Here is a 14,127-nt window from a genome sequence, read left to right on the forward strand (position 1 = left end):
CGGGAGTTCGAGACCAGCCTGATCAACATGGAGAAACCCCGTCTCTACTAAAAATACAAAAATTAGCCAGGCGTGGTGGCGGGTGCCTGTAGTGTCAACTACTTGGGAGGCTGAGACAGGAGAATTGCTTGAACCTGGGAGGTGGAGGTAGCAGTGAGCTGAGACCTTACCATTGCACTCCAGTGTGGGCAACAAGAGCAAAACTCTGTCTAAAAAAAAAAAAAAAGGCCAGGCACAGTGGCTTACACCTGTAATCCCAGCACTTTGGGAAGCCAAGGTGGGTGGATCACGAGATCAGGGGTTCGAGACCAGCCTGGCTAACATGGTGAAACCCCATCTCTACTAAAAATACAACAATTAGCTAGCTAAGTGTGGTGGCACATGCCTGTAGTCCCAGCTAGTCAGGAGGCTGAGGCAGGAGAATCATTTGAACCTGGGAAGTGGAGATTGCAGTGAGCCAAGATCTCCATTGCACTCCAGCCTGGGCGTCAGGGTGAGACTCCGTCTCAAAAAAAAAAAAAACCAAAAAACCCAAGTTCATTTCTTCTGACCCCAAAATCCCAAGTATTCTCTTCTTGGAGATCTCTTTTTTCTTTCTTCCTTTTTCTTTTTCTTTTTTTTTTTTTTTTTTTTTTTGGAGACAGGGTCTCACTCTGTCACCCAGGCTAGAGTGCTAGAGTGCAGTGGCAGGATCATGACTCACTGCAGCTTCAACCTCCAGGGCTCAAGCAACCCTCCCATGTCAATCTCCCAAGTAGCTGGGACTACAGGAGCATGTGACCAGGCAGGCCTGGCTAAATTTTTTTGTAGAAACAGGGTCTCACCATGTTACCCAGGCTGGTCTTGAACTCCTGTGCTCAAGCGATCCACCTGTCTCAGCCTCTCAAAGTGCTGGGATTACAGGCATGAGCTACTGCACCCAGCCCAAGTGTTTCTAGGACACAGAGGCATATACCAAGGCAAACAGTATTTAGCATACACTAGGTGGGCAGCTATTTTATGAAACTCTGTAGCCTTTGATAATCACAGTTATAGCACCATAATGTTGTGCCTTGTAACAGAGACATTCTTGTAATGGAAACCTAGAGACAAGTAGAGATTGTATTAACATGGTTTGGTATGTTTACGCACACCTACATACCTTTCCATGACCACGTATGTATTGCAATAGGTAATTTTTTTAAATAGTTTTTTAATTAATTAATTTTTTTTTTTGAGACGGAGTCTCGCTCTGTCACCTAGGAGTGCAGTGGCACGACATTGGCTCACCACAAGCTCCGCCTCCCGGGTTCACGCCATTCTCCTGCCTCTGCCTCCTGAGTAGCCGAGACTACAGGCACCTGCCACCACGCCCGGCTAATTTTTTGCATTTTTAGTAGAGACAGGGTTTCACCATGTTAGCCAGGATGGTCTTCATCTCCTGACCTCGTGATCCGCCCACCTTGGCTCCCAAAGTGCTGGGATTACAGGCGTGAGCCACCACGCCCGGCCTATAGTTTTGTTTTGTTTTGTTTTGTTTTTAACATTTTTTAATAATAAAAAAATAGAGATAGGGCATGTCTCACCATGTTGTCCAGGCTGATCTCAAATTCCTGAACTCAAAAAATCCACCCACCTTGGCCTCCCAAAGTGCTAGGATTATAGGTGTGAGCCACCATGCCTGGCCCAGCATTTTAATTAACAGATAAATTTATATAGCGAGGGTACATTCTTTCCTGGGATCTTGGAGCAAGCCCAGCCATTCTTTGCCGGCTATGGAATTGAAGCCCCTGCTGCTGCCACTTTGAAATGGTCTTTGGTGGAAAGCAGTTGAGATTAGCCCATGGTCCTATTAGAGAAGGCACAGTTCCTGAAAGGGTGTACATTGGTTATAGAGCCTAGAGAGTTTGTATTAGTCCTGAATAAAAGGCTCATGCAGAAGAATGGGGAACATGGAGGGCAGAAGTTTGTACTATAATTAGCTCTAGGACTAGCACAGATCGGGGAGGGAGGGGAGTGCAAGCAGCATCTATTTTGAGCACATCTGCGATTGATGGGACACGTGTGCTGGACTGTAATGATCCCAGGGCCAAGTTGCCTGCCTGTGGTGTGTGGTGTGGGGGGGAGCCCTGGGGCAGCAGGAGCAGGACAGCCGGACAGGAAGGCCGGACGGGGTTCGAGCACTTCAACTTCTCTCCCTGAGACACTGTTCCAACTCCGGGGGCCATAGGCCAAGCTGAGTGATGGGTGCTGAGGAGGAGGTGCTGGTCACACTATCAGGGGGAGCCCCCTGGGGCTTCCGACTTCAGGGGGGGGCCGAGCAGAGGAAACCCTTACAGGTGTCTAAGGTAAGGGAGAGCCCCTGAAATGAGGCTTCAGGGAAAGGGAACCCAAGGGTTCCTGGGAAGAGATGTGTGGTGGCATATGGTGGGGTTTGTGGGGGTGGGAGGCTGTGAAGATGGGGTGGGTAGTGGGCAGGGAAGCATGCTCAAGTCTCATAGTGGGAGTAGCATCTGACCACAGGCTTCTTGTGGGGGGTCTATTAGAAAACAGAATTCTTGGTTTTCAGGGAGCAGAGGAAAAAGAAAGACTCTGTTTTAGTTCCCTGCAGCACTGTGGTATCAGAGGCCCAGCTCTGGTCATCCAGTGTTTGTTCTCTTGAGTATGTGCCTCTACTCCAAACTCCAGAAATACAGGGAAGGTTCTAATTTCTCTCTGACTAAACTGATATGTGATGAACTGAAACTGCCTCGCACAGCCTAGCCCAGCCCAGTTCTACCCTGGCTCACCCTGCTCTGCCCATGCCTTCAGTGCTCTTTCCCTAGGTCAGATCCTTTCTCTCACTAGGCAAGACTTTTTTTTTTTTTTTTTTTTTTTTTGAGACGGAGTCTCGCTCTGTCACCCAGGCTGGAGTGCAGTGGCCGGATCTCAGCTCACTGCAAGCTCCGCCTCCCGGGTTCACGCCATTCTCCGGCCTCAGCCTCCCAAGTAGCTGGGACTACAGGCGCCCGCCACCTCGCCCGGCTAGTTTTTTTGTATTTAATAGAGACGGGGTTTCACCGTGTTAGCCAGGATGGTCTCGATCTCCTGACCTCGTGATCCGCCCGTCTCGGCCTCCCAAAGTGCTGGGATTACAGGCTTGAGCCACCGCGCCCGGCTAGGCAAGACTTTTTTAGGTGCTAGGAGGGTTATGGCAAGATCTGGCTTCACAAACGAAGTCGTTACCCTTTTGGTTTCACCCCACAGGCTTAGTTTTCCGAACTGTAAAATGTGGATAATAATAGTACTTGTACCTACTTCATGGAACCATTCTAAGGATTAAATGCAATAATACATGTAGCACAGTGCCCAACACTTAGTAAAAACTCAATAAATGGTAGCCACTACTACTGTTATTACTTTGGCATACATACATTTGTGTGTACACATGGCACACATATACCCAAATAATCACAATCTCCCAGAATCCCACTGGACTCCCTCCAACCTGGAGGGAGTTCTAAAATCTTGACTGTGTAATGGCACCTGGGGTTCCAAGGCCTAGTAGAGAATTAGCGGCCAATATAGATACTGCCTTTGAAGAAAAAGCTTATGGAGATAACCAACATTCCTTTTCGTTTTTTTTTTCTTTTTGCCACAGTCTTACTCTATTGCCCAGGCTGGAGTGCAGTGATGTGATCTTGGCTCACTGCAACTTCTGCTTCCTGGGTTCAAGTGATTCTTTTGCCTCAGCCTCCCAAGTATTTGGGACTACATGTGCCCGCCACCACGGCCGGCTGATTTTTGTATTTTTAGTAGAAACAGGGTTTCACCCGTTAGCCAGGCTGGTCTTGAACTCCTGACCTCAAGTGATCCACCCGCCTAGGCCTCCCAAAGTGGCTTACAGGTGTGAGCCACTGCGCCCAGCCAGTAACCACCATTTCTAGTACCTACCCCATGTGGTTCTTCCCAAGCCTCTTTCATTCAGTATGGTGTATTTCTTTCTCCAATCTGTATACTTTCTTCCCTCTAGACAGACCACTTCAACTGCAGCCACTTCCATGCATCTCCCCACCTTTCTTACCCTACAAAGTAAAATCCCCTCCTATGGGTCCTTCCTGTCTTTTCCTTTCATTCTATTCCCTTTGGAGCCCTCTCTTACCTACAATGTCTCCTTCAACATCTCAGATTCGAAGACGGAGCCAGGCTGGCAGAGCAGGACTCCGAGAGAAGGACCAGCTCTTGGCAATCAATGGGGTCTCTTGCACCAACCTCTCCCATGCCAGTGCCATGAGCCTCATCGATGCCTCAGGAAATCAGCTTGTCCTCACTGTGCAGCGGTATGGACCTCCCTCCTCTTCTCTTCCCCTAATCCAGGACTCCCATTGCCTGTCTCAGCTCTGTGTCTCACTGGCCTGGCTTTAGCAACTAACAGGTACCTATTTCTGCTCGTGCATTTCTGCTGGAGTGTAGATGGTTTGTGTCTGCCTCCCAGAGGGCTTGAATGTATCTGCAATTAAGGGATGGGGATGTCAGTGGGTATTTGACTGATGGGCCTACTTCAACCCCTGGCCTGTCTCCTCATTACATCTTCCTCTAAGCCTATTTCCACTTACAGCCCTTTAAGCACATTTGCCTCCCAGTTTGTCTTCATATCTTCACTCTTCCCGTCTCACCCATTCCAATTGTATGACAGCCTTCTCTCTCCCTTACCTCTTCCCTCTATCCCTTCCAGACCTCTCAAGCTGTCAGTACCTAGCCCATCTCTCAAGCTCTGTCATCTTTCCTATCCAGGGTAGCAGACGAGGGTCCTGTGCAATCTCCATCTCCCCATGAGCTTCAGGTGCTGTCACCCTTATCTCCACTGAGTCCTGAGCCCCCTGGTGCTCCAGTTCCTCAGCCTCTTCAGCCTGGGAGTCTTCGTTCACCTCCTGATAGTGAGGCTTACTACGGAGAGACTGACAGTGATGCTGATGGTCCTGCCACGCAGGAGAAGCCTCGCCGACCTCGCCGCCGAGGCCCTACAAGGCCCACCCCTCCGGGTGCCCCACCTGATGAGGTCTACCTGTCTGACAGCCCTGCAGAGCCAGTACCTACTATCCCTGGCCCTTCCAGCCAGGGTGACAGCCGTGTGAGCTCCCCGTCTTGGGAGGATGGGGCAGCCCTTCAGCCACCCCCAGCTGAGGCTCTGCTGTTACCCCATGGCCCCCTCCGGCCTGGTCCTCATCTCATCCCTATGGTGGGGCCTGTTCCCCACCCGGTGGCAGAAGATCTTACTACCACCTACACCCAGAAGGCCAAGCAAGCCAGTGAGTGCCTGAATCCCTTTTCCCCAGCCAGGATCCTTCAATCTGAGCCTTAAATCTACCCTTCTATAGCCATACATTCTCCCTACCTTGGGCCCCTTGGATACAGTCTTGGGGACAGGAGGAGAAGAGTATGAGTAGAAGGGGAGCATAATTACTCTCATGACCCCCATTATTTTTGCTGCTTGAACCAATGTGGCAAAAGGGTAAGGTGATTCAGTTCAACCAAGGAACAGGGTAAGTAGGGAAACTGGAAAGAGACACAAATAGATGAAGGGTTTGGTGGTGGTGATAACTGTTATTGTGTGTCATGATGGGGTGAAAGCAGAGTACAGACACAAGACAGGGGAGTATTTAAAAGCAGGTTGAAGGCTGGGCAAGGTGGCTCATACCTGTAATCCCAGCACTCTGGGAGGCTGAGGTAGGAGGATAGCATGAACCCAGGAGTTTTTCTTTTTCTTTTTTAGATGGGAGTATGGCTCTTGTGCCTAGGCTGGAATGCAATGGCATGATCTTGGCTCACTGCAACCTCCACCTCCCAGGTTCAAGCAATTCTCCTGCCTCAGCCTCCCGAATAGCTGGGGTTACGGGCACCTGCTACCACACCTGGCTAATTTTTTGTATTTTTAGTAGAGACGGGGTTTTACCATATTGGTCAGGCTGGTCTCAAACTCCTGACCTCAGGTGATCTGCCTGCCTCGGCCTCCCAAAGTGCTGGGATTACAGGTGTGAGCCACCGCTCCTGGCAGAAGCCAGAAGTTTGAGACCTGTCTGGACAACATCGTGAGTCTTTGTCTCCAATAAAAATTTAAAAATTAGCCAAGCACGGTGGCACATGTCTATGGTCCCAGGTACTTGGGAGGCTGAGGCCGGAGGATTGCTTGAGCCTGGGAGGTTTAGGCTGCAGTGAGCCATGTTTGCACCACTGCACTCCAGCATGAGCAACAGACCAAGACCCTGTCTTAAAAATAAATAAATAAATAATAAAAATTAATAAATAAAAGTGGGTCAAAGCTACAGGGGTTCTTTTTTTTTCTTTTTCTTTTTTTTTCTTTTTGAGGCAGAGTCTTGCACTGTCACCCAGACTGGAGTGCAATCTTGGCTCACTGCAACCTCTGCCTCCTGGGTTCAGGCGATTCTCCTGCCTCAGCCTCCCGAGTAGCTGGGATTAAAGGTGCCTGCCACCATGCCTGGCTAATTTTTTGTATTTTTAGTAGAGACGGGGTTTCACTATGTTGGCCAGGCTGGTCTTGAACTCCTGACCTCGTGATCCACCTGCCTCAGCCTCCCAAAGTGCTGGGATTACAGGCATGAGCCACCGCCCCGCCAAGGGGTTCTTTCTAGTGTTAATTGCAGGTACCTTTGACATTTGCAAGTTCCGTTAGGATTCCTGGGGACTGAGAGGCTATGGGACGATCATGAGATCCCGGGGAAGTGGCAGAGGGAGGGAGCTTTGGCTTTGGCTCCTTATCTCAGGCAAGAATGTTGGCCTGGGCAGAAAAAGCCCATTCCACTTATCTCAGGCTCTTTGCTATTTTTGATGTGAGCGACAGAACAAGGTCTAAGGGTAAACTTTCTCCCTACTCTATGCCTCCTGTGCCTTTCCCACAGAGACCGTTCTTGTTACCTCCGAAATCTCAGGATTCCCCCTCTAGTTATATTTCTTTCCTTTCCTCCACCATTTTGATTCCTGATCCTTAGAACTTTGTATCTCTCAGTTTGGAGTGGAGGCTAAGGACATGAGAGTTGAGAGTCTGACATCCCTGAGTGTCCAATATCCTAGGAATTCCAGATGTGTGCCTAGGATCCCATGCTTTCCTCAATTCTCCACTTATCTCCCCCTCCCTTCCCATAATGCTGGATGAGACTGTAGCTACTGGCTCAGAGGTATTTTTAGTCAAGCAGACCTCATTGTCTGCTGGGGTGGGGTTGGGGGAAGGGAAAGCAGGTGCCCACGTCCATCACACCGGCACTTGTGGGGCAGCCCAGAGAAGGGAGAGGGCCAGGTTCCAAAAATAGCACAGTGAGCTCATTCAGCTGCCAGCTCTGGGGACAAGACAAAGGGGCTTTAAAAGGCATGGGGGGTGGCTCAAGCTGGTCCTGCTCCAGCCAACACTGCCTTTCTCAGCATGGAGACCTTTGAGCCCATCAGCCAAGAGCCCCTCAGCCAAGTCAGCTACGACAAAGCCCCAGACCCAGTTCCTGAGCTCCAAGACTCATTCTATGCAGGTACTATCCTCCCATATCTATGAGAGTCTGGGGTCTAGAATGGAGGGGAAGATGTCAACAGTTTAGGAAAGGCAGTCTTTGGGAAAGGTCTTACTCTCTTGTTCCTTCCTTTTTGCTGTCCTCTTCCTCCTTTTCTCAGGAGAGTTTCACTGACCCTTTCTCAGTGATGCTATGATCACATGTCAAAGGGGTTTGTGACCACAAGAGCTGTAGAAAACTCATGGGAACAGAGTGTGTATGAGTACATTATGAATATATGAAGGCATGTATGTGTGAGTCGTGGGACAAGATATGTGTGAACAAGAAAGTGTCCATATAAAGAAAGTATAGTGTCAAGAAGGCTTTAATAGTAATGGTTATAGTGGGCCTTCACACTGTGTTAAGTGCTAAATTTACTATATTATCTCAGTTAATCCTTATAGCAATCCTATGAGGTAGCCATTGTCTACCCTCGTTTACAGATGAGGAAACCGAACTTTAATGAGGTGAGGTAACTCTCCCAAGAACCAAAACCCTGAACTGAACTCTGACTCCAGGGCCTGTTGTCTCATCCACAGCACTATTCTGAGGTATAAACGCTGGGATGACAGGAATGACACAAATGAAAAAAATTCCATCTACTTTCCACTCAAGGTACCACGCTCATTACAAAGGAGCTCATTACAAAGGAGCGTGGTACCTTGAGTGGAAAGTAGATGGAATTTCAGTAATTTTTCAGGAGGAACTGGGGACCATGGACCAGAGAGTATCCGTGTGCAAGGCGGGGTCCTCGCAGCAGGGCAGCCTCTCCCATTTCCTGGCCCCACCTACCCAGGCCCCACATGGCATGGAAAGCCCTGCCTTGGTTCCCTTTAGCACATTGTCCTTGTGTGCCTGGATGGCAGTGGCTGCCTGAGCTCTCTACGTAGAGACAGTTCTGACCCCCAAAGAAGCCCACCCCACTACCATCCCCAGCTTGGGGGAAATAATATATTTAGCTGGTGACCTTGAGGTATCCTAAAGATTTGGAGTGTTGCCTTGGAGAACATTACCCTGACTTCTCCTGCGTCTTGGATGGAGACTACCCCTGACTGTGAGTAGCAGAGGTGTGAAGCCCAGACGACTGCCTTGGCAGTTGGAAGGCCGAGATAAACTTTAGAATTCTGTCTACACTGTTAGTAACAGGGTTTCTGCAGGGAGGTCTCTGGGATGAAGGGCCACCTAGAGCATGTAGGTGTGTGAATGTATTTGAGTGATGGTGTTTTTACATGGACACGTGTATTTACATATATGTATGTGAATGGAGCTGTATGTAAGCTGGGGCATATGTGAATGAGAGAGAAAAGTAAATAGGAGAAAGTACGCCTACAGTTGACTTTCACTAGACGGCTATTCTTGTTGAAGTGTTGTGTGGTAGGAGTTATTTCTGTGAATGTGTATGATGTGGATTGCATGAGGGGGGTGGAATTGTGAATGAAGATCCTCACTGCTAAGGGTTCTTTGTGTCCATATCATAGGGGTAAGGGGTAGCGGAGAGGATGAGTCGTAAGCTTCATGAGAAGCCTCCTAACATGGTCCCTATGGTGGGTGGAAAGTGTTCCTTCTCATCTTTCCTCTCCCTGGGACCTGCTTCTCTCCCTGTCTGCCATGGAGAGTGACACATCTTTCTCCTCCCCTTCCCATTGCCAGTCAGGAATGGGAGGTAGGTGAGGAATGTGTGTGGGGTGGATAAGAGCACATCTCTTGGAAGATAGGAGCAGAATAGCAGTAAGATGGGATGGAAGGGCTGTGGTCAGAGCAGTGTCAGGGCAGTCAACTGGACTTTGCCTTATCTTTAACTGTCCTTGGTTTCACCTTTCACCCTCCACTCTGCCCCTAAGTCAGAGGACTTTGTCACAGGGGACATTGTGGGTCGGGCCAGTGCAAGAGGGAGCTTGCTGGGATGGGAGGTGAAAGCCTTGGGGAACAGGACTAGAAGAGGCTGGGAAGACCCATTGACCATTTTACTTCTTGGCCTCCCCAGAACTGCAACGTGCAGAGAGCCTCCAAGAGAAAAGCATAAAAGAGGCCAAGACCAAATGCAGGACAATTGCATCCCTGCTCACTGCAGCCCCCAACCCCCACTCCAAAGGGGTGCTTATGTTTAAGAAACGGCGGCAGAGAGCCAAGAAGTACACTCTGGTGAGCTTCGGGGCTGCTGCTGGGACGGGCGCTGAGGAGGAGGAGGACGGCGTTCCCCCCACGAGTGAGTCAGAGCTGGACGAAGAAGCCTTCTCCGACGCCCGCAGCCTCACCAATCAGTCTGACTGGGACAGTCCCTATCTGGACATGGAGCTTGCCAGGGCGGGCTCAAGAGCATCAGAGGGCCAGGGCTCTGGGCTGGGAGGGCAGCTGAGTGAGGTCTCTGGGCGAGGGGTGCAGCTCTTTGAACAGCAGCGCCAGCGCACTGACTCCAGCACCCAGGAACTGGTGCGGGCCGAACCAGCAACCATGCTCAACGGGGAGGGCCTGCAGTCACCACCTCGGGCCCAGAGTGCTCCCCCAGAGGCGGCTGTGCTCCCACCCAGCCCCTTACCGGCCCCTGTAGCCAGCCCCAGACCCTTCCAACCAGGTGGTGGAGCCCCGACCCCAACTCCAAACATCTTTAACCGGTCAGCTAGGCCCTTTACCCCGGGCCTACAAGGGCAGCGGCCAACTACCACCTCGGTTATTTTCCGGCCTTTAGCCCCCAGGAGGGCCAACGACAGCCTGCGGGGCCTCAGCCCCGCCCCACCCCCCTTCTTGTCTTCTCCGCAGGGGCCCACCCCTCTGCCCAGCTTCACGTCAGGGGTTCCCAGTCACGCACCAGTCTCTGGTTCCCCCAGCGCCTCACGCTCCTCGGGCCCTGTGACAGCCACCAGCTCCCTGTACATCCCAGCCCCCAGTCGGCCTGTCACTCCAGGCGGAACCCCAGAGCCCCCCGCTCCTCCTAGCGCAGCTGCCATGACCTCCACAGCTTCTATCTTCCTATCTGCGCCTTTGCGACCCTCTGTGCGCCCAGAGATGCCTGCCCCAGGCCCAGGGGCTCCTGAGCCCCCCAGCGCTCGGGAGCAGCGCATCTCTGTGCCAGCTGCCCGCACGGGTATCCTGCAGGAGGCCCGGCGCCGGGGGACCCGGAAGCAGATGTTCCGGCCGGGAAAGGAGGAGACGAAGAACTCGCCCAACCCCGAGCTGCTATCGCTGGTACAGAACCTGGATGAAAAGCCCCGGGCCGGGGGTGCAGAATCTGGTCCTGAGGAGGATGCTCTGAGCCTCGGGGCTGAAGCCTGCAACTTCATGCAGCCAGTAGGGGCCAAGAGTTACAAGACCCTGCCTCCCGTGACACCTAAGACCCCTCCTCCAATGGCTCCCAAGACCCCGCCCCCTATGACTCCTAAGACTCCACCCCCAGTGGCTCCTAAGCCCCCATCTCGAGGGCTCCTTGATGGGCTCGTGAATGGGGCAGTCTCTTCAGCTGTAATCCCTGAGCCACCAAGGCTGCAGGGCAGGGGTGGGGAGCTATTTGCTAAGCGGCAGAGCCGTGCGGACAGGTATGTGGTGGAAGGTACACCTGGTCCTGGTCTTGGCCCTCGGCCTAGAAGTCCTTCTCCTACCCCGTCTCTGCCCCCTTCCTGGAAATATTCACCCAACATCCGTGCCCCACCTCCTATTGCTTACAACCCACTGCTCTCTCCCTTTTTCCCCCAGGCGGCCCGAACTCTCCCTAAGGCCCAATCCCAGGGGCCTCGGGCAACACCCAAGCAGGGCATCAAGGCTCTAGATTTTATGCGGCATCAGCCCTATCAACTTAAAACTGCCATGTTCTGTTTTGATGAGGTTCCCCCGACTCCTGGCCCTACCGCCTCAGGGCCCCCCAAAACTGCCCGAGTCCAGGAGATTCGCCGGTTTTCCACTCCGGCGCCCCAGCCCACTGCAGAACCCCTGGTTCCCACTGTGCTTGCCCCGCGAGCAGCCACTACACTGGATGAGCCCATCTGGAGAACAGAGCTGGCCTCAGCCCCTGTTCCTAGCCCAGCCCCTCCTCCAGAGTCTCCCAGGGGCCTTGGGGCTTCTCCCAGCTCCTGTGGTTTCCAGGTAGCCAGGCCCCGATTCTCAGCCACCAGAACAGGATTGCAGGCTCATGTGTGGAAGCCTGGGGCAGGGCACCAGTGAGCAGGCACAGGTCCCAGGACCAAGGAGAGGTGGAACATCCAGTTCCTAAAGTTGCTTCTCCTACCCTATCCCACCCCCTGTCACTGGCATCTGGAAGCTAAATTGCCTCATGCCAGAGATAGTTTCCAAGTTGATGTCCCCGTCCCCCACCTTCCTCCTCACTCTCTACCTCCCTGCCGCTTTCCAACCAACTATGTCTGCTTTGGTATCTTTGCCTCTCTTTGTCTCTGCATTTCCTTGCCTGGATCTCTGTCTTTATTTCCAGGCTTCTCCACCCGTATTCCTCCACAGATCTCTCTTCCTTGACATTTGTGCTTTTCTCCGTGGGCCTCATTTTAATGTTCAGTGAGAAGTAAACAGAGCAGAAGTGACCACTGGGACCTTAAGCAAGAAGCTCACCACCAGGCACACAGCAAAGGGACTGAACTGACCGTTGTTTGCCCTAAGCCACCCTCACCCCCCACTCTGCTTTCCCAAGCTTGGCTGGCATATACCTAGGCCTGTGTGTGTGTGCGCGCACAGATGTGCTCTTCCGTCTGAGGCATGAGTAAGAGAGGAGGTCAAAATAAAGACCCAATCTGAGTCTTATTGTTGTACTGATAGAAGGGTCAGATATCCCCACATGGAGTTGAGTGGGAGAAAGAGATTCGCTAGAGAATAACTCCTTAGAGACCAATGTCTGTAGCAGGTGTCCAGCATCTTGTGAAAGTTATGGAGCATGAAAAGACTGAAGGGCCAGGAAAGTTTGCATGGGCTGAGTTATATCAGCTAGACCAGGAATAGAACAAATAATTCTATTCCTCAGGATTTCAGAAAGTTAGCAACTTGAGAGGCCAGTGCTGAGCAAACCAGTACCCAGGAAATGAAAAAAAAGAAAATTCCCTATGAGAATGAACAGATCATTGGCTTCATTGCCTCATGAGCTTGAGAGAAAGGAGAAGAGAGTCAGAGTGTGGAGAGTGAGGCTGAAACCAGAAGCATGGCAGAAATGAGTTTAAATGATTGAGCCACAGACAGAAGTATGGTGAGGGACAATGCCATATTGGGAAAAAGTAAAGTTGGGTAACAAGAAACCAACTGTGTGTGAGAAGGGAATTGGAAAAAAAATTTGAGGGAGAAGAATGTATTTGTTAGAATGGAAGGGGATAATGGCAGAAGGGAGGTGTGAGGGTGTGTGCTGAGTGTTGGAAGAACAGTTGGTGTCTGTGTGACTTTCCTTGAGTCTGTCCTTCAGTGTGTCTTCTACAGCTTGCCATGACTACCTGGGAAAGAGCAGAGAAACACCCAGAAACCTCTTTTCAGTACCACCCCATCCCTCAAAACCCCAGCTCTTGCTTCTTTTCAGCTTCAGGTCCTGATCTCTGATCTTAGAGGAGTGTGGACTCCCTTCTCACCAAGACCACCATCAGCTACGTTTGCCGTTTAATCTGGAAAGTGATAATTTTCCTTTGCTTGTTGGGTGTGAGTCACAATACTTTGGTTTGTGCACAAGAATAAATTTATGCCCCATACCTTCTGTTGCTGTTATCTTCTAGTTTTATACCTAAATCCTGATCTCTCCTTGATCTTCTTTAACCCATTCCCCGATCTGATTTCTGAACTGTCTCTATTCCTGTCCTCCCATTTTTCACCCTTTTGCCCTTTGTTCCCAGTTCTTTTGCTCTTTTCTACCAATTCTGTCCTGCTCTGATTTAGCCACCTCCATCACCCTTCTTGGTTCCCTCTCCCCATAGTCTTCATCCAAGTTCTCCCCTTTCCTTCCCTTGCCTCATGCTTTCTAGGCAAGGCCTCAGTTCACAAAACTCAGAGAAGTTGGAAAGGCCCTCTGAGCCCTTTGCCGTCAATATTTCCTTGCTCCTTAGAGGAAGCAACCATATTAAACAGTCTCTGGGAATTAAATGGAGAGAAAGCAACAGCTGGAGGGGAACGCGGGATGGGAGAGGGAAGAAGAAAGGTGAATTGAGACTGCTAAAGAAGGGAGGGCATTAGAGGTAGGTGAGAATTAAAGACTTCAGAGAAGGAAAGTGCCATTGCTCCTATTCTGCCAGCAGAGGGCATGTTTGTGCCAATAATCAGACCCAGGCTGCAGACTCTCCCAAGTGCACTGTCTCCTAATTCCAAAGAAAGATCTCAGAGACCATAGGCTAAATAGCCTGTCTTCACCCACTCAGTCGTTTAGGGTACTCAGTTGAAGGAGATCAAACTTTCAGTTTGTTTTTGGTTTTGAGGGTGAGGGTGGTTGTGATGACGAAGTCACCTTTCGCTATTTATATTTCTTCTTCTTCTTTTTTTTTTTTTTTTGAGATGGAGTCTCCCTCTGTGGCCCAGGCTGGAGTGCAGTGGGTGCAATTTCAGCTCACTGCAACCTCTGCTTCCTGGGTTCAAGTGATTCTCCTGCCTCAGCCTCCCGGGTAGCTGGGATTACAGGCACGCGCCACCATGCCTGGCAAATTTTTGTATATAT

The 14,127-nt window shown here is 51.0% G+C and overlaps 1 protein-coding gene across 2 annotated transcripts; it reads left to right on the forward strand.

Moving 5' to 3' along the window:
• Positions 1-1,712: 1,712 nt before the first annotated feature.
• SYNPO2L (synaptopodin 2 like) lies at positions 1,713-12,170 on the forward strand. 2 transcript variants are annotated; one of them, XM_025396008.1, is made up of 4 exons: positions 1,713-2,327; positions 4,147-4,298; positions 4,753-5,267; positions 9,496-12,170. In XM_025396008.1, the coding sequence occupies exons 1-4, from the start codon at positions 2,223-2,225 to the stop codon at positions 11,661-11,663; spliced, it is 2,940 nt and encodes a 979-aa protein (XP_025251793.1). In that variant the 5' UTR covers positions 1,713-2,222; the 3' UTR covers positions 11,664-12,170. The 2 variants fall into 2 exon arrangements, with proteins under 2 accessions (XP_025251793.1, XP_025251794.1); XM_025396009.1 differs by lacking the exons at positions 1,713-2,327; positions 4,147-4,298; positions 4,753-5,267 and adding an exon at positions 7,368-7,493 and having other exon boundaries at positions 9,496-12,080.
• The last annotated feature ends 1,957 nt before the right edge of the window (positions 12,171-14,127 follow it).

The sequence above is a fragment of the Theropithecus gelada genome, chromosome 9, assembly GCF_003255815.1.
Source record: "Theropithecus gelada isolate Dixy chromosome 9, Tgel_1.0, whole genome shotgun sequence".
Classification (NCBI taxonomy): Eukaryota; Metazoa; Chordata; class Mammalia; order Primates; family Cercopithecidae; genus Theropithecus; species Theropithecus gelada.